The sequence below is a fragment of the Gobio gobio genome, assembly GCF_949357685.1.
Source record: "Gobio gobio genome assembly, chromosome: 5".
NCBI lineage: Eukaryota > Metazoa > Chordata > Actinopteri > Cypriniformes > Gobionidae > Gobio > Gobio gobio.
Window position 1 is genome coordinate 17,149,672 of NC_137101.1, and position 19,040 is coordinate 17,168,711.

The window sequence follows — 19,040 nt, forward strand, 5'->3', positions numbered from 1 at the left end:
GAAAATAATTGTGTAATGTACTGTACTGTCCACCGAGGCCATTAGCCTCTGAAAGATTCAACCTAATTTACTGTCATTGATTGGTGTTCAAGTTGGCAATGTGCATTTGAAACTTCAGCAGATTATTTTCCAGAAAAAAATAAATAAAAATGCAAGTAAGAGTGTAGAAGTGTGCTACGTACATCAGAGGTCTTCAACCCTGCTCCTGGAGACCCAAGCTGTGTTTGAAATTGTCCCCTATACCCTCATTCGCTTTTCACCTACATTACTCCACTAATAGTCCGCTTGAAGGAGTGAATAAAATTCGGACGCTGAGTGTGCCGGAAGGGCTGCTGCTTTAGTTTGTGGTTGCGGTTTAATACCCATTTAAAACAAAGCAAACTAGCAGTTCCAGTAGTAATGAAAAGATTTATCTTGAACTCTGTCAAGGAAACTAGCATGTATAAGCCTTAATTAAACAATTTAATAATCAATTAAAAAGGAATTTATACCTATATGATATTACGCTGGACTGACATTGGACCAGCGGTTTGGAAAAAGATTGGATGATTCAGCTGAGGGCGCCATCTGGCGAGATGTGGGGATTGATTTGGCATGACCCTCACAGTGCTATATGGGTATTCTCTAGCCGTTGAGTGTACATCAGTTGTACAGTCATTATTGTAGTGCATTATAGGATTGAATGTACATCTTAAAATAAAGTGTAACCCATCTTTCTTTGCATTTGTTAGATAGTAACACTGATGTATAAAGGAAAAATCCCTTTATCCACATGTACCTACCTAGTAGGGTCCATGACTTTAATTTGATTGCAGTGGAGAAGCGCCTGACTTCCTGCTAACATATGCTTGATCATATGGCACCTGGTAGCGATACTCTTAATTTCACCTCCTAACTGTATATAAAATATGCTAAAATGCTGATATTTACACTCAAAATATAAGCGATAAAACAGGTGATATTCTATTTGTAGACATTATTTATTGTGTGTGTAGGAAGAGAAAATCTGACGAAATAGCATGCCAGAATGTAGAGAAATTAATCATCTTTTTAATCAACAAGTCATTTTTATCTCTAACTGAGGTGTCATATTAACATAGTATTACCTGGCTGGTCTCATCCAAGATCAATAGCATCATGATTAGCATCAAATATATTAAATATGCTTTTGATATTAGATAATTTTTTCTCTTTTTGTCTCTATGTGTCTCTCGCACCGCTATGTGTGCTTATACACAGATTATAAGATTATACTCGCATATACCACCTTCCTAATATTGTGTTGGTCCCCCTTTGCTGCCAAAACAGCACTGATCCTTTGAGGCATGGACTTCACTAGACCCCTGAAGGTGTGCTGTGGTACCAAGATGTTAGCAGCAGATCCTTTAAGTCCTGTAAGTTGCGAGGTGGGCCCTCCATGGATCGGACTTGTTTGTTCAGCACATCCCACAGATGCTCGATTGGATTGAGATCTGGGGAATTTGGAGGCCAAGTCAACACCTCAAACTCGTTGTTGTGCTCCTCAAACCATTCCTGAACCATTTTTGCTTTGTGGCAGGGCGCATTATCCTGCTGAAAGAGAATACCGTTTCCATGAAAGGGTGTACATGGTCTGCAACAATGCTTAGGTAGGTGGTACGTGTCAAAGTAACATCCACGTGGATGGCAGGACTCAAGGTTTCCCAGCATCACACTGCCTCCGCCGGCTTACCATCTTCCCGTAGTGCATCCTGGTGCCATGTGTTCTCCAGGTAAGCGACTCACACACACCCGGCCATCCACGTGATGTAAAAGAAAACGTGATTCATCAGACCAGGCCACCTTCTCCCATTGCTCCATGGTCCAGTTCTTATGCTCATGTTGGTGCTTTCAGTGGTGGACAGGGGTCAGCATGGGCTCCCTGACTGGTCTGATGCTATGCAGCTCCATAAGCCAGAAACTGCGATGCACTCTGTGACACCTTTCTATCAGAACCAGCATTTACTTCTTGAGCAATTTGAGCTACAGTATCTCGTCTGTTTGATCGGACCACCTGGGCGCCATGTGTATCAGTGAACCTTGGCCGCCCATGACCTGGTCGCCGGTTCACCACTGTTCCTTCCTTGGACCACTTTTGATAGATACTGACCACTGCAGACTGGAAACACCCCACAAGAGCTGCAGTTTTGGAGATGCTCTGACCCAGTCAGCTAGCCATCACAATTTGGCCCTTTGTCAAACTTGCTCAAATCCTTACTCTTGCCCAGTTTTCCTGCTTCTAACACATCAACTTTGAGGACTAAATGTTCACTTGCTGCCTAATATAATATGCCGTGATGAAGAGATAATCAGTGTTATTCACTTCACTGATCATAATGTTATGCCTGGTCGGTGTATTACTAATGGCAAGGTATCCATGGAGACAAAATTCCTGGTTCATTATGCCCCTCCTCCATAATGATAATAGTTGTATTGTCAGTCAGGTCATACCTTTTTAATTGCACCGTTTAATTGCACAGTTTGGTAGTTTTTGTGAGATTTTAAAAGTTATGAAGGTCATGCATCCACCCAGTTTCTAAAAAAACACTTCAGAAATGGTCATGTTTTGGTGTCAGATGCCTTCTTGGAAACCATGGAACGAGAGGAAACCGCTTTTTCTTAGTAATCTCAAGAGGGGTAGACGAGAGGCAGGAAGCTTTGTTTATTTCCCTGGTTTCTTAAAGCACTCCGCAAACGTCTATCATCAGAGAGCAGGTGCTCACCTGCACATCCTTCAACACTGTTTTTCTTCTTTAATTAGCTTGATTTGTGGCTAATAGAGGGGATGAGTGCTGCTTTTCACTGTTCATTAAATCGAGAATGTGTCCTCAAAGACAAGGGGCTGGGTTTTAAGGTTCACTAAAGATTAACTCTTGGTTTTCCAGGCAGTATCTAAACACTTCGCTAAGCTTTGTAAGGGTTTTGAGCCATATAGGGAAGAAGGATTGTTGTAATGGCACTGGGTTATACTGACTACATTTGTGCACATCACAAACCCAGCCAGTGTGCTTTGTGTTTATTATCTGGTGTGAAAAGCCATTTGCTGTTTCTCACAGGCTCTTGTTTCCCAAGCCCATTTTCAAGCTGGTCTTTTCTTGGAAGAGGCCATGAATATTGATTTTTTTTTTCCCCTTCTGTTAAAACAACCTAGTCTTTAAGGCTCCAATAAAGGAGAGGGCTTGTGAAATGAACGTCCGGAAATGGAAGGGTCCAAAGTGTGTCCATCACGTAACTGCTGCTCAAAGTGGTGATTTTATTTTGTATTTGTCCTCCCTTTTCCTCAGAAAAAGGTCATTTGGAGGATGTTTACTTAGGAAAGTCAATGATAATCATTCATTTACTAGGACTCTACCAACCTACTATATTTTCAGAACCGACTAGTCGATCATCTTGACCCAACCTTAGTGTTTTCCCAAGGTCATTTGCGAGAAATAGGTTTTTGTCAGTGAAAGACTCAGATCGGTGTTCAAATTAACTGCCCTATCAACACTGATATGACCACGTATACCACTGAAAATTCACTGTAATGTAAAACAGGTCTTTTGTTAGTATGTTTCCATTCATGGGCGGAATAAATCATAAGTGGGCCGCTCTTTGTATCGCTTTGACGTGGTTATTTTAGACGTTCCTGCTGGAGATCAGCAGTTTGTTATGCATGTTTTATCGGCAGACTCATCCGAGAGTTCTTTGTGTTGCTGGCGGAGCTGCCTCTGTTGTTTCCACCTACTTGTTTGGTGTTTTAAAATGGACACAGCACTGCTGCTGCCCACGCTTCATCCCTGTTGTTACGGAAAAACGAAGGCTGCTCTAATAAGCCGCATTATAATGGGGACGAAGACAATTCTGATGAGGCACGAGGCGCTTTAGTGAAAGTGACCTTGCTGGCTTTGGTGGTGGTATAATGAGTTCTGTCTTCAAGTTTTCCTCCCTTCATTTTCTTATGTTTTTCTGTTAAATGTCGTGCAACAAATATTTTCATGCACTTACAGTACTCACAAACCATGAAAAAAAAATCATGCAAAGGCACGATAAAAAAAACTAGTAATACTTTATTTTACAGTGTCCTTGTTACACATTGCATGTGGTTACTGTAGTAATAACTTTAAATTATGTATAAATTACATGAAACTAAACCTAAATTTAGTTAATAGCTAACCCCTATTCCTAACCATATAGTAAGTACATGTAGTTAATTGTTATTATTACTCAGTACTTAAATGTATAATTACAGTGTAACAATGACACCTTAAAATAAAGTGAGACCTTTATTTTAAGGTGTCTTTGCTACACTGTGATTATACATAATTACAGTTAACAATGACTGTGATTTATACATTTAAGTACTGCATAATAATAATTAACTACATGTACATAGGATTAGGGTTTGTTTTAGGGTTAGTTGCATGTAATTATGCATAATTTACTGTTATTACTGTGGTAAATTTGTAACAAGGACACTGTAAAACCAAGTGTAACTAAATAAAGTGTAACCAAAAACTACACTGCTGCTGTTGCTCTCGCACTGAAACATATTTAAAGAATATTACAAATAACTAACAATATGGACAGTGATAATGTTGACACAGGAAAAAAAAAATTATGAATTAGCTATTAAAACAATATTTATGACATTACTCGAAACAACATAGTGAACTTTTATGTTCACTTTGTATCATAATTGTCATATTGTGATGAAAGAGAACTGATTCATCTCCGTTTTCTTCTTATTTAATCATGTTTTTATGCCGGTTCCAAAGACAAATGACTATTCTATGGCACATTGAATGGCTAATAAAGCGTAAAGTAAATAGAATAAGATCCATATGAGGGAGACTTAAAAATGTATTCTATTGTACTGACGGAATGGCCCATTCATTTTTGTCATTTGCTTTGCCAGGATGAATTTGCTGACTGATTACTTTCTAATCTCTTTTGTACATCTCTCTCTATCCATCCCCCTTCCTGTGTTTACTGTTTTCTTCATGGAATCTCTCTCTCTCTCTCTCTCTCTCTCTCTCTCTCTCTCTCTTTCTCCCATCATCCATCTATCCTCCATGCTTAATTGCCTTAAAAGTTCCATGTTCCCTTCTCTGAGGTCACTGAAGTGGGTCCAGACTCCTTCATCAGGCAAACGCTGGCATTTAATTAAGTTGGGGGTCTACATGCGAGACCCGCTCCATCACTGGATCAGATGGGCATTAGTAATTAATAATCTGACAGGAATGTAACGGGCTGGCCGGATTGGACTTGTCTCTGGGTTGAGGAATGGCTGTTGATGAGGCTTCCCCTCCTCTCATAGACTGTTCCCTTCTTATCTCTGTTTAATTATGCTATTATCAGTCAGATGTAGTTCCATCTGTCCTTTCCTAATTCCATCTCCACTTTGGACTGTTTTGCAGCTGGGATTTTGAAATAGACCAAGCAAATTGCTTCACTAAATTATGGAGCCATTGGAAAATGGCTTGCTAATTTGTGGAAAAGTTTACTTGAACTTCTTTTTCAGCACTCTTGCAGCTGTTTGAACCTCCCTTAATGGTTATGGATAGTGTTGAATGGGATATTCATGAACTCGGATGTGCAGTTTTAATCAGAGTTAATGGGATTTTGCTGGCGGACATGGCAACCATTTGAAGTCACACAGACAGACTGGAAAGATGTAGGCCTGAGACAAACCTAGAAAGAGATTCGTTCAGATTGATCCAGTTAAGTCATTCTAGACTAAGGATATGCATAAAGTATCTACATATTTTACTAAATGTATTTTTGGACGGTCTAAGTTTGGTTTTTGAACAATATTTTGTCTGTAAAGCGCTGTATACACAGTTTTTTGGGGTTTATATCAAAAGTACGGGGTCAGCAAGTTATTTTTTTGAAAGCAATTAAAACTTTCATGTAGCAAGGATGCATTCAATTGAACAAAAGTGGCAGTAAAGACTTTTTTGTTTTGTTTGAAATAAATGGTGTTCTTTTCAACGTTCTGCTCAGAAAAGAATACTGTAAAAGTATCACAGTCTTCACAAAAATATTACGTTTTCAACATTGATTATAATAAGAAATGTTTCCTGAAGACCAAATCAGCATAATATATGAATTTCTGAAGGATCTTACGACACTGGAGTAATGGCTGCCATCACAGGAATATATTTAAATACTTAAAATGAATACATTTAAAATATATTAAATTAGCAAACAGTTAATTCTGTTTTTAATAAATGCAGCTTTGGTGAGCATTAAAAGTCTTACCGACCCCACACTTTTGATCAGTATATCACTAGTCTAATAGTAGGAAGAAACAAAATGCAGATATACAGATGAATAAATATTAAATATGATGATAATATATTCAATAACAATTTTGTGTAGGCTATATTATGCTTTTTCTCACAAGTATAAATGATTCTTTATGCATGAAAATATACAGCTGGCTTTATATTTTGTAAAAGAGTCTTTTTGCAAGTGAATCATCTCATTGGGGCGTCCTTGGCATCAAAATTTGAACCGATGGTTTGTGTTTACAAAATGCAGGGCTGCCAGCAAGTGCACTAATAAACTGTTTATCCTAAGTGCATGCAGTGAAACAGCTGCTTAAAGTTTCAAAAAGTCAAATGAATTTGGTTGTTTACTGTAATGTATGACTGAATAAACATTTGAATATTGCATGTCACTCAACAATTTGCACTTATTCTCTCTCAGGTGCTGCTAATGGACTACCTGGACGTCAAAAACACCCGTAGCGCTGCAGAGCCTTCTGCCCAGCTGTCCTACGTCAGCACCGGCGGAGACTTCGGAGCGTTCTTCTCCAAGAAGAAACCTCACCGACCCAAACAGTCTCTATTCAAGTAAGTTTGTTCGTGCAGGTTGATTCAGGAATTGAATTGGAATGGAAAGGGTTACAGCAGACAAGGACCACATGAAAAGGCTGGGTTAAGTGCCTCATGGGAGACCATTTTCTCCTTACAGTCCATCAGATGCGTCACAATTTAGGTTAACTTAAAACGAGAACCCTTGACATGCTTTACTACGTGATCTTTGACCTTTGACAACTTCCTTTTGCAGATTTGAGTCGTCTTCCCACGCCATTAGCATGAGTGCTTACCTGCGAGAGCAGCGGAGGGAACTCTACAGCAAAAGCGGGGAGCTGCAAGGTGAGCCAGGGGATGGGGGGGAGGCTGAATAAACGGGCCGGAGAGGAAGGCAGGGGACGGCAGGTGCAGTGTGAATAGGATGGAAGGAGTGAATAGAGCGATGATGGAGAGAAGGCCCTGAAGTCATCAGGGTGAAGAGTCGCTTAGCTATGTATCATCCACCTGTTAGAGCTTCTTTTGTTCAGTGTCTCTGTGCTACAGACACATACACACATCCCGCTGGAGTTGGACTGACATGCCAGAGAGTATCTCTTCCCTCCTCTCTTACTCTTCAAAATGACCTTGTGGTTTCTATCAGCGGTGCTTGACAGTTGTATGTCCCTTCTTGTTTTTCTTCTTCCTTTTTTTTTCTTCCTCAAGCAATCCCTGTGAGACACACTCTGTGAAATGATCGAGAGGGCGTACAAGGTGTTAAGAAAAAAAAAGAGTGAAGGACGCATAGAGGGAGAGAGGTGAGAGGCAGATGCTTCTCACACCATTCAGAAATACAGACAGGTTGTTTTCTTGATAAAAGTTTCATACTCTTTCAGTACAACCCCCAAGTTTAAAACAAGGGAAATAAAACGCAGGACATACTCTCCAGCTGTCTATTTAAGCTTTTGTGCCTTGGTTTGTATTTATTTATTGATTTGCAGTTTTATCTTTTTTCTTTTTTTGTCTGTTTATTATTTGTTGATTCACATTTTCGCAGTTTATCTCTTTTGCAATTTGATTATTTTTCTGTGTAATTATTCAGTTTATTTTGCATTAATTTAATTTATTTTGCTGTTTAATTATGTTACTGTTTAATTGTTTTGATTTTATTATTATGCTGTTTGTTTATTTTATTTTTATTTTGCTGTTTAATTATTTTACTGTTTAATTGTTTTGATTGAATTATTATGCTGTTTGTTTATTTTTTATTTATTTATTTTCTAGTTTATTACACACACACACACACACACACACACACACACACACACACACACACACACACACACACACACACACACACACACACACACACACACACACACACACACACACACACACACACACACACACACACGTTTGTTTTTGTGAAATGTGAGGACATTCCATAGGCGTAATGGTTTTTATACCGTACAAACCATATTTTCTATCCCCTTACACTGCCCCTGCCCCTAAACCTAGCCCTCACAGGAGACTGTGCAGTTCACTTTCTGTGAAAAAAAACTTGTTCTGTGTGATTTATAAGCATTTTGAAAAGTGAGGACATGGGGAACGTCCTCATATTTCACCCTCTTTTTGTAATACCTATGTCATACCCATGTCATTATACACATTTGTGTCCTGATATTTCACAAAAACATGCCCCCCCCCCCCCCCCCCCCCACACACACACACACACACACGCACGCACGCACGCACGCACGCACGCACACACACACACACACACACACACACACACACACACACACACACACACACACACACACACACACACACATACAGTACCCTCCACAATTTTTTTTTTTTAAACAACATGGAACCCAAATGCAAAAAAAGAGAAAAATCCAACCTTTCAAAGTACATTACTTTGGTGGTAAAAAAAACCCCAACAACCTTGAAATCACATGTCCCACAATTCTTGGCACCCCTGATGTTAATACTTTGTACAACCCCCTTTTGCCAACAAGACAGCACTTAATCTCCTCCTATAACGTTTCACAAGATTGGAGAACACAGAGAGAGGGATCTTTGACCATTCTTCTTTGCACAATCTTTCTAGATCATCCAGTGTCCTGGGTCCTCTCCTATGCACTCTCCTCTTTAGCTCGCCCCACAGGTTTTCGATTGGGTTGAGGTCTGGGGACTGAGATGGCCATGGGAGGACCTTGAGTTTGTGACTGCTGAACCCTTTTTGTGTAGGTTTTGGATCCCCATTATCCTGAAAGACCCAATGCCGACCCATCTTCAGCTTTCTGGCAGAGGCCATCAGGTTTTTATTTAAAATGTCCTGGTAGTTCAAAGCGTTCATAATGCCATGCACCCTAACAAGGTTCCCAGGGCCTTTGGAAGAGAAACAGGCCCACAGCATCACAGATCCTCTACCATACTTCACGGTGGGCATGTGGTGCTTTTCGGCATACTCATCTTTTGTTTTACGCCAGACCCACTTAGAGTGTTTGTTGCCAAAAAGCTCAATCTTAGTCTCATCTGACCAAAGCACACGATCCCAGTTGAAGTCCCAGTACCGCTTAGCAAACTCCAGACGTTTACGTTTGTGAGTGTTAGTGAGAAAAGGCTTTTTCCTTGCATGCCTCCCAAACAGCTTGTTTGCATGTAGAGAGCGTCTGCTGGTTGTTTTGGAGACTTTGTGACCTCAAGATGCCACTCTTTGATGCAATTCTGTGACAGTGAGCTTAGGAAATGTTTTACTTTTCTTATCATCCTCCTCACTGTGCATTGTGGCAAGATAAACTTGGAACCCCTTCCAGCCTTGTTTGTCACTGTTCCAGTTGTTTTAAACTTCTTAATGATTCCTCTGACTGAAGATACGGGCAAGTTAAGGCGAGTGGCTATTTTATTGTAGCCATTGCCTGACTCATGAAGGTCGACGCACATCTGCCTTACTTGAATGGTGTGTTCTCTTGTCTTTGCCATGTTGACAAATGGGTAAGAGAATTAGGCTTCTGTGTCACGTCATATTTATACCCCAGGGAAACAGGAAGTCATAAATTACTAATTAAAAGTTCCTAGATACCCTGACCAACTTTAGCAACTACAGAAAAATATATATTAAAAAAAATCAATTAAATTTTTCAGAGGAATTGTTAGGGGTGCCAATAATTGTGGGACACGTGATTTCAAGTTTTTTTTTCTTCTAAATGTGTGATTTTTTTTTTTTACCACCAAAGTAATGTACTTAAATGAAAGTTTGGATTTTTCTCTTTTTTTGCATTTGGGTTCTATGTTATTTTTTTTTTAAAAAGGAGAATTTTTAGAAGTCCACGACCACATCTTAAACAGGGGTGGCAATAATTGTGGAGGGCACTGTATATATATATCATTATATATAAGACAATCTCCTGAACTCCAAACTGAATGTCAGAATGGGAAAGAAAGGTGATTTAAGCAATTTTGAGCGTGGCATTGTTGTTGGTGCCAGACGGGCGGGTCTGAGTATTTCACAATCTGCTCAGTTACTGGGATTTTCACGCACAACCATTTCTAGGGTTTGCAAAGAATGGTGTGAAAAGGGAAAAATATCCAGTATGCGGCTGTCCTGTGGGCGAAAATGTCTTGTTGATGCTAGAGGTCAGATGGGCCGACTGATTCAAGCTGATAGAAGAGCAACTTTGACTGAAATTACCACTCGTTACAACCGAGGTATGCAGCAAAGCATTTGTGAAGTCAGAATTTGGTGTAAACAGAATGAGAACATGGATCCATCATGCCTTGTTACCACTGTGCAGGCTGGTGGTGGTGGTGTAATGGTGTGGGGGATGTTTTCTTGCACACTTAAGGCCCCTTAGTGCCAATTGGGCATCGTTTAGATGCCACGGCCTACCTGAGCATTGTTTCTGACCATTTCCATCCCTTTATGACCACCATGTACCCATCCTCTGATGGCTACTTCCAGCAGGATAATGCACCATGTCACAATGCTCGAATCATTTCAAATTGGTTTCTTGAACATGACAATGAGTTCACTGTACTAAAATGTCCCCCACAGTCACCAGATCTCAACCCAATAAAGCATCTTTGGGATGTGGTGGAACGGGAGCTTCGTGCCCTGGATGTGCATCCCACAAATCTCCATCAACTGCAAGATGCTATCCTATCAATATGGGCCAACATTTCTAAAGAATGGTTTCAGCACCTTGTTGAATCAATGCCACGTAGAATTAAGGCAGTTCTGAAGGCGAAAGGGGGTCAAACACAGTATTAGTATGGTGTTCTTAATAATCCTTTAGGTGAGTGTGTATATATATATATATATATATATATATATATATATATATATATATATATATATATATATATATATATATATATATATATATATATATATATATATATATATATATATTAGGGATGTCAAAATTAACACAATAATTTTGCGGGTTTTTTTCTCCCTTCAGTTTAACACGTTAAAAATATTTAATGCAATTAATGCTGCATCCATTTTTTTCTGTTATCCTTTGGCTGCACTACAGTATATGATCACGCCATCATTCATTTAAATGTTATTAAACCATTCAAGCGCGATAAGGGGCAAAAAAAGAACTCCAATCTGCACTGGCTGTCTATGAAACAGCTCTCTGTGAACAACCTTATTGAGTTCTCTTTCACACTTGAACAGACAAAATTATGTCAAAATTCCCATTTTGTCGAGTGTCCTCATAAGCACAGTCTTAAATTACTTAAAAAGTGTTAAATTAACTTATAGAGTTGTGAGAAGATAGGATGTGTCAGATCCAGGTCATGTGCATCAGGTCTTAAAGTGACAGCAACCTAATAAACCTGCTGCTGTCTGTCATTTATGTTAATCAAAGAACAAAAGACAAAAAATGAAATCACTCGCTCTTGACTTGAATAGCATTTGTAGCTTTAATAAGGATTTCATTTATATTCAATTTATAATTTAGGCAGGGCATATTTATCAGTTTTATTATCCAATTTCTGTATATTTACCAGAAAATCTTAAAGCACTGGTTATAAGATTACATGGGTCAAAAACAATAACATTTAAGCAGGGTAGGTAAGAATCTGAACTGGCCCGACTGTGTTGAGCCCGGATATATGAAAGGCACAGCTAAATGTGGCATTTATTACATTGGGTTTATATGAAGATTGCTTTAAGTTCGCTTATCTTTTTTTTTTAAAGCCTATTAAATGTTAGAATTGATAGGTTTCAGTTATACTGTAATGTTGAATGGCTATAATTCATGGCTAAAATTGAGAAGAAAAAAAAAACAATTTTATAGAGACATCAGAATTAGTACTGGTATCAATGATACATTCAAAGTGCTTAGTAAAAAGATGACTAAACAAATATATATATATATATAAAAAAAAAACTTTTATATTTAAAAAAAACACTTTGTCTTTATGTTGTTTCTACATTATTTTGAAAAGTCAATGCGAAAGTATTACACTATAAAAATGTATTAAAAACGTTAATGTTAGGTGCGATCAATCGTGATTAATAAAAATAAATGTCTACAATTCATTTTTTTTTGTTAACGCTTTACAATAATTTATAATTAAGGTTTAGGTATTAGTTAAGCTTATTTAATTTATTACCTAACATTAACTAACAATGAGCTATGCATTTGTAATTGTATGAGCAACCTTATTGTAAGGTGTTACCATTTATTATGCGATTTATTTATTTTGCAATTGATTCATTCATTTTACTTCGTTCATATCATATTATCATATTCATAGTTGAAATATACAGATTTCGCTCCTTTTTTGTATGTGAATTTTCCCCCCTCTCCATAGTTTATAACATACGGGATAACATCAGGGTGAGTTAATAGTAACATTATTTTTATTTTAGTTTGAACCATTCCTTTAAAAATGTTGCTTTGATATTCAAAATCCTCTGGGTTTGCCAACTTTGCAAAGCGCACCAAATTAATTTTTTTCTCCGCTTCACAGCTCTTCAAGTACAGTTTCAATTGATAGCCAATCACAGTCGACCCGTCAGGTGCAAAAAGAGCAAGGTAAATGTGGAGATGAAAAAGATAAGAAAGTAAATGGGCTTCTAAAACTATCATGGTGTTCCTTCAAATGCTTTACAAGTGAAAGAAGGAGAACATTTGATTGGTTGAGCACCTCGCACCACGAAATAGGAGATGAAATTTCCACTGTTCATTTGTACCGTCACAATACGTGCGCTGTCTCTGTCGCCTGAAAGGACAAGAGGAGATTGAAGGGATGAAATAATTTAACAGACGGAATAAGTCGACTGAGTAGAGGGAGGGAGGAGAGGGTTGAAAGTCATTGTTTCATTGCGTGGGCAGAGGTGCCATTCATGGATTTCTTAGGGAATAAATTAGAAAAATGACAATATGTATTGAAGCCGACACAGGAATGTTTCATATTTTAATTATGTTTCAACTGGGCAGACATTCATTACTAAAGCATTATGGCTAGTAGATGGTCTGATCTATCTGAATGGTGGTAAATAAACATTTAAAAGTCACAAAATGCTCCATAAAAAAGTCTGCCTCTTAATACCATTGACAAACAGTGTGTCACATATAGGGATTTAGTATAATATAAAATTTTTTGGACACAATTCAATCACATTGCAAGACTGAACAGTACAGATGTTTAAACATCTGTGCCTTTGCAGTGCAGTTTTCGCCAGGAGGCTTGCAAGTGCACGAGGATTTGATCTATTGAGTAAGCTAAGCACTGTACCGCTTTCCAGTGATATAAAATGGTAAAATTTCTCCATCTGCTGTAAATAAAATAGCGCTTCACCGGTCTTGGAGCAAACAACTTTGTCAGAGTTGCGTGAGACTGCAATTATGTGCGTGTGCAATGTCATGTGGAACATCTCTGAGTGAACGTGTGTGTGTGTTTGTAGCAGTCATTATAAAACAGCATTCAGAGCCTCTGTAGCTTAATTACAGCTTTCTCTCCTCCAGCACGACTCCTACAGATCAATTAATCCTCAACTTCTTTCTGAAGAGTTCATTACTGCTTCAGCGCTCTCCTCTTCTTTCTTTTTTTCCTGGTTTTGCATATTTTTCAGACAGGTATAGTGGAGGATGAAGGGAAAAGTATGGGTAAATGAGGGAGAATGCGATCGGAGCATGTTGCAGGCAGAATTCAAACTTGCAGCACTCATATGTGCACTAAGGGCCCTATAATTTTTTGCTAGTTTCAGCCTGACGCACTTATCATTTTCACGTACAGCACAACGTTGTTCACCACTCGTGCCCATCTGTTCACCCATGGGCGTGCTGGTCTAAAAACGAGGTCGCGTTGCTATTTTGAGGCAACTGAAAATGACAGCGCCATTGATCAACAAAAACCTGGTCTAAAGTCAAAAGCTCAGTATTTCTTGTGTTATTTAAAGGGCGTGTTAGTAATATGCGCCTATAGGCAGATACACAACGTGCGTACACTATGCTTATTACAGAGTGTATTCCTTTTTTTATCAACATTTAAATATGGGTAAGATTAATAAAAAAAGCAACATTTTGAACAAAAAGCTGAGAAAATCATGTTTTTATCAAAGACTACATCCAGATCAGATTCAGAGTGATGATCAAACACAGATGGAGTAGATCGAGTCCATCAACACCCCTAATACTTGCACAGTCCTATAGCTCGTCCTGGGTCGACATTTCATTCAGTAACATTAGATCGTTTTGATTTATATGATGTTTGATGTTGATGATCACGTTATTTTACATATGCATCTGCTTACGATCGCTTGTTTTATTGCGTCTCCTTTTCCTGTGTTTTGATCTGTAGATTCCGATCTCATTCAGGAGATGCGTAATAGCGCCCCCTAGCGTATATAACAGTGAAAACACGGAAAATTCTGTTTGGCGGGGAAGCGTTTTCTCACAAGTAATGGAAAATTCCGTGTTTGGCAGGGAAAGAGTTAAACTAGCAAAAGTGCATTCGGATTCGCCCTAAGTACAATTTAGCTGTTAAAATAGGACCGCAAGACTTTCTCCCTCTGCTTTACATTTTTTGGGGGTTTTGCTTAATTTAGACTGGTATACTAGAGAATAAGAGGAAAAGTATAGTTAAAGTGAGGGGTGAATGGGATCAAAGTATATTGCAGGCTGAAATTGAACTTTCAGCACTCAAATATACACCAATGCTCAAATGACCCTTTCTCTCCCCATATTGGATTTTTTCGGATTTGGCATAATTTCTTGGTGATATAGTGGAGAATTATCGAAAACATGAATGGGATTTGAGCATGTTGCAGGCTGAACTTGCACTTCTTGCAAATGCACCACAGCTCATGTGAGTGTCACTTCTCTCTCTTTTAATTTGTTTAGGCTTTTCTGTCATTTTTAGCCAGGTATAGTGGAGAATGAGTGGAGAATGTATAGAAAATGTGAGCTGGATTGGAACTAGCAGCACTTGCATGTGTACCAAAGCTCATACAACCTCCTACAACCTCCCCCAACTCTCTTAATTTTTTTTTAGTTTTTTTGACTGGGAGGAAAATTAAAAGGAAAGCATAGGAGAATGTGATCAGAGCATGTTGCAGGCTGAACTTGAACTTGCATTTCTTGCATACACATCAAGGCTCATACAGTATGACCTTCTTCTCCCTCCACTCTTTTCATTTATTGAGCGTTTACGTACATTTATACACGTGTATAGTGGAGAATGAGTGGAAAATTATAGGAAAAGTGAGCTGAAATGGGATTGGAACATGTTGCAGTCTGAGCTCGAACTTTCATTTCTTGGATATGCACCAAGGCTCATACAAACTCTTCCCCTCCCTCTCTCTCAATTTTCCATGCTTTGCATAATTTCGTAGACGGGTATAGTGGAGAATGAAAGGATAATTCCAGGAAATGGGATCGAATAACGGGAGCAGATCATGTTGCAAGCTGAACTCAAACTTACATTTCTCACATGAGCATCAAGGCTCAGTATACAACCCCAAAAAGAATCTGGACACCTGAACCACACCTGAGAATATATATGATTGACAATGGTAGATATTGTTTTCTGTTTTATATATGATGGATCCAGGAGTAATAATGCTATATGTCTCATATCTATTCATATGTCTGTCCTATTCCTCATGTCGCTTCAATCCCACAAACCTGCAAACCAAACAAAGCAGAGATAGAAGAAAAAAAGAGACAGAAAAGCTCATTGCGTGTTGGGCAGGGATTATCACAAAGCAGGGAGATTCGTCTTTTTCTCAGAACACACGTATACAAATTGAGTTTTCTCCTCTAGGCTTATAGCGAGAGGATAAAGGGAAGGTCTTGTTTATGCATGATGCTGGTGTTCCCCAGAGAGAGAAAGAGAGTGAGAGAGGTGGATCACGGTGAGTGGCGGGGCTGTGGGTGGAGGAGAGTTGTTGTCTGTCGCTCTGATTTGTGAAGCACAATAGGGGTAGGAGAGGTGCAAATGGAAAAATCCCTCACCAGTGGAGTGAGGAGGTGTATATGGGCGTGTGTGTGAAAGTGTGTGTGCGACTATATGAGCTCTGTCAGATTTCTCTACACTAACGAAAGTTGTTGTGTTTGTGGATGGTGTCAGACTGTCGTTTTAGTAGTTTTTCCATCAAAAACTCTCCTAGCCTTAAAGGCACTTGCAGATAACTCACTCTCTATCGCGAAAAGAGCTGTTTCAAACTGTTCAAAGTCAGAGTGCTGATTTAGGCTTCACACATCCTAACAGAGACTAAATTCATATAAATCTGTTGTTAAAGGTGTTTCATATAAATCTGTGCACCTTTGCAGAAACATTTTCTGAAATGTTCAAATATATCCAAGGTTAGCAAGTTTGTTTTTCAAAGTATCATTTCATTTTTAATTGAATCTTTCCACTGAGTCAAGAGTAACAAGGTTCTTAATCATCGGGCCCGTCAATAGTTGACTTCAGTTGACTTTGCAGTTCTGATAAGTTGTTTTCAAACTTTGAACTTGAAATGAGATTGAACTTGCCACACATAAAGCAAGGGAAAGTGATGAATGTCTTTCTGTCCTTCATACACAAACATGGTTTGATTGATTTTTTTTTTCTTATCTTTTTTCTTCTTCCTTTCCTTGTAACCACTTAGCTACATTTACACTCCACATCATGATACATTTTTTTAATTTTTTTATTTTCAATATTTCATTTCATTTTTGATTTAATTTAATTTTTCTAAAAAATAAAATATATAAATATTGTTAATCGCTCTAGTTATTAACGCTCATGTGCGACATGTGTGTATTTACTAACCCAGTCTAGATGATTGTAAAGTGATGATTTGACCCAATGTAGCCTGTCTGTCAAGTTACAATGATGGAAAATCCTAAATTAAAAGGGAAATTGGATATGAATGTTTAGTAGTTCAAATTATTTAAAGGGGTGATCAATTGAGAAATCAACTTTCCCTTGAGCCTTTGATATATAAAAGTTCATCGTGATATAAGAATATCCTGTACGTTTCGGAGCTGAAAACTTCCTTGTTAGTCAAAGAAAAGCTTTTATTGACACCAGGCCCAGAAAACGAGAGATCTCAGAATATGTCAACCCTTGACGTCATCGTATGCTGAAACGCCGCCGCAAGCCCGCCCACCGACTCGTGGAGCTAAACGGATCGCGCTACCGAGCAATAAACATGCCGGTTCCAGCTCACGTGCGTAAGACATTGCGCTTTTGTTCGCTTCATTTCACCGCGGAATCGTTTGTAAACAAGATACAGGTTGAGACTGGATTTGCAGACATATTGAGATTAAAACACAATGCTGTGCCTTCTATATTGGGTCCGACAGGAATGGTGCAACACACTTATGTGAATAAATTTTAGATAGTATTGCATTGTTACAGATCGTATTGATTATGTTTACGTGCCTAACTGAACATACCTTAGCACGCTGTCACAGGTTGGTGTTATTGGTTCATTTGTGATCAGACTCAGACTTGTAACGTTATGGGCCAGGGCTCGCAAAGCCCAAAGTCCCGGGGCTATGTATTTTTCAGACGGGCTACCAAAACGTAAGCCCGGCCTGCCGATCGGCAATCTTAAGTAGTGAAATAACATTTCTATCTTGATGTGCTCTTGACTTGATATTTGAAGGGCGCGTGGGCACGTGTGTGTACGGTACGCGGTTATATTCACTGATCGGGCGGGCCAAGTAATACAAAATTAACATTCCAATCAATCGCGGGTGGATGAGAGATGAATCATTGTGTTTCTTTGATAAAGTCATTTAGCGAGCCCTGTGAGCGTTTCCCACGCGCTTTCAAAATAATTCCCGTATGTACTGAGGGGAGCTGAAGCTCATTATAATATACAAATATTATCCAATTCTAGCCGTGGGCTTTTACTTCCAAGTCTTCAGTGTGGCACGCCCCCATAAAATCTGAGCGTTTCTTGAGAGAGCCTCAAAACCAGGGCAGAAAATAGCCTATTTCTTATTCATTATGATGTTTTTGAATGTAAAAACCATGCAAACGTCATAAGTTGACCTCAGACAAGTATAAGAAAATAAAAAAGCCAGTTCATGACCCCTTTAAAAATAGCGAATTTGAAAAATTCTGTTAGTGTTTTTGCTGTGTACTGTTTTTGTTATTGATTTGCATGCATTATGATCTGATCCATGTCAGATATTGGTGGCCTTGACCTTTCGGTTTCTTTCTTTTGTTCTTGCTCACTTGCTTTCTTTCATTCATGCTCTTTCTTTTTCCTCTTGACCTTTTATTTTTGTAGATGTTGATTAGCCCCCATATCCTCTGTATTCAGCATTGGCATTTCTTAGCGTCTGTTTTAGAGCACCAAAGACAGTATGCAATCAGGCATTCCTACTGAGAGCCACCAAGAGCAAAAGAAAAGACGAGAGAGACAGACAGACGCTACGGGGAGCATTGTTAGGTGTGATTGTTGAAGAGAGGCTTCACTGTTTGACACACAATCAAAGCATGTTTGATGGACACTGACGAGAGGAATAGGAAGGACACAAAAAGGTCAGAAGTTTGTTTTTGGGATTTGAATCCAGATGAAACGCACCTGAAAATACTTCAAGAGACAATGAGACTGATTGTTTTGATCGTTTTTGTGCATTTAGTCATGATTAGAAGGATATTTCACTCAGTTTCATCTTTTCTTTCATGAAACTCAAAAGGAAAGGTTTTAAAGAATGGAAATGCTGCTCTTTTCGATGCAATGCCAGTAGATTGGGGACCAAAGCTGTC

The 19,040-nt window shown here is 38.8% G+C and overlaps 1 protein-coding gene across 2 annotated transcripts in view; it reads left to right on the forward strand.

The window, feature by feature from the left end:
- exoc4 (exocyst complex component 4) overlaps positions 1-19,040 on the forward strand; it is a 173,087-nt gene that overhangs the window by 36,438 nt on the left and 117,609 nt on the right. For both annotated transcript variants that reach the window (XM_079818183.1, XM_079818184.1), the window contains exons 8-9: positions 6,712-6,857; positions 7,075-7,163. In XM_079818183.1, the coding sequence (XP_079674309.1) occupies positions 6,712-6,857; positions 7,075-7,163 (235 nt within the window). The remainder of the gene's footprint in view (positions 1-6,711; positions 6,858-7,074; positions 7,164-19,040) is intronic.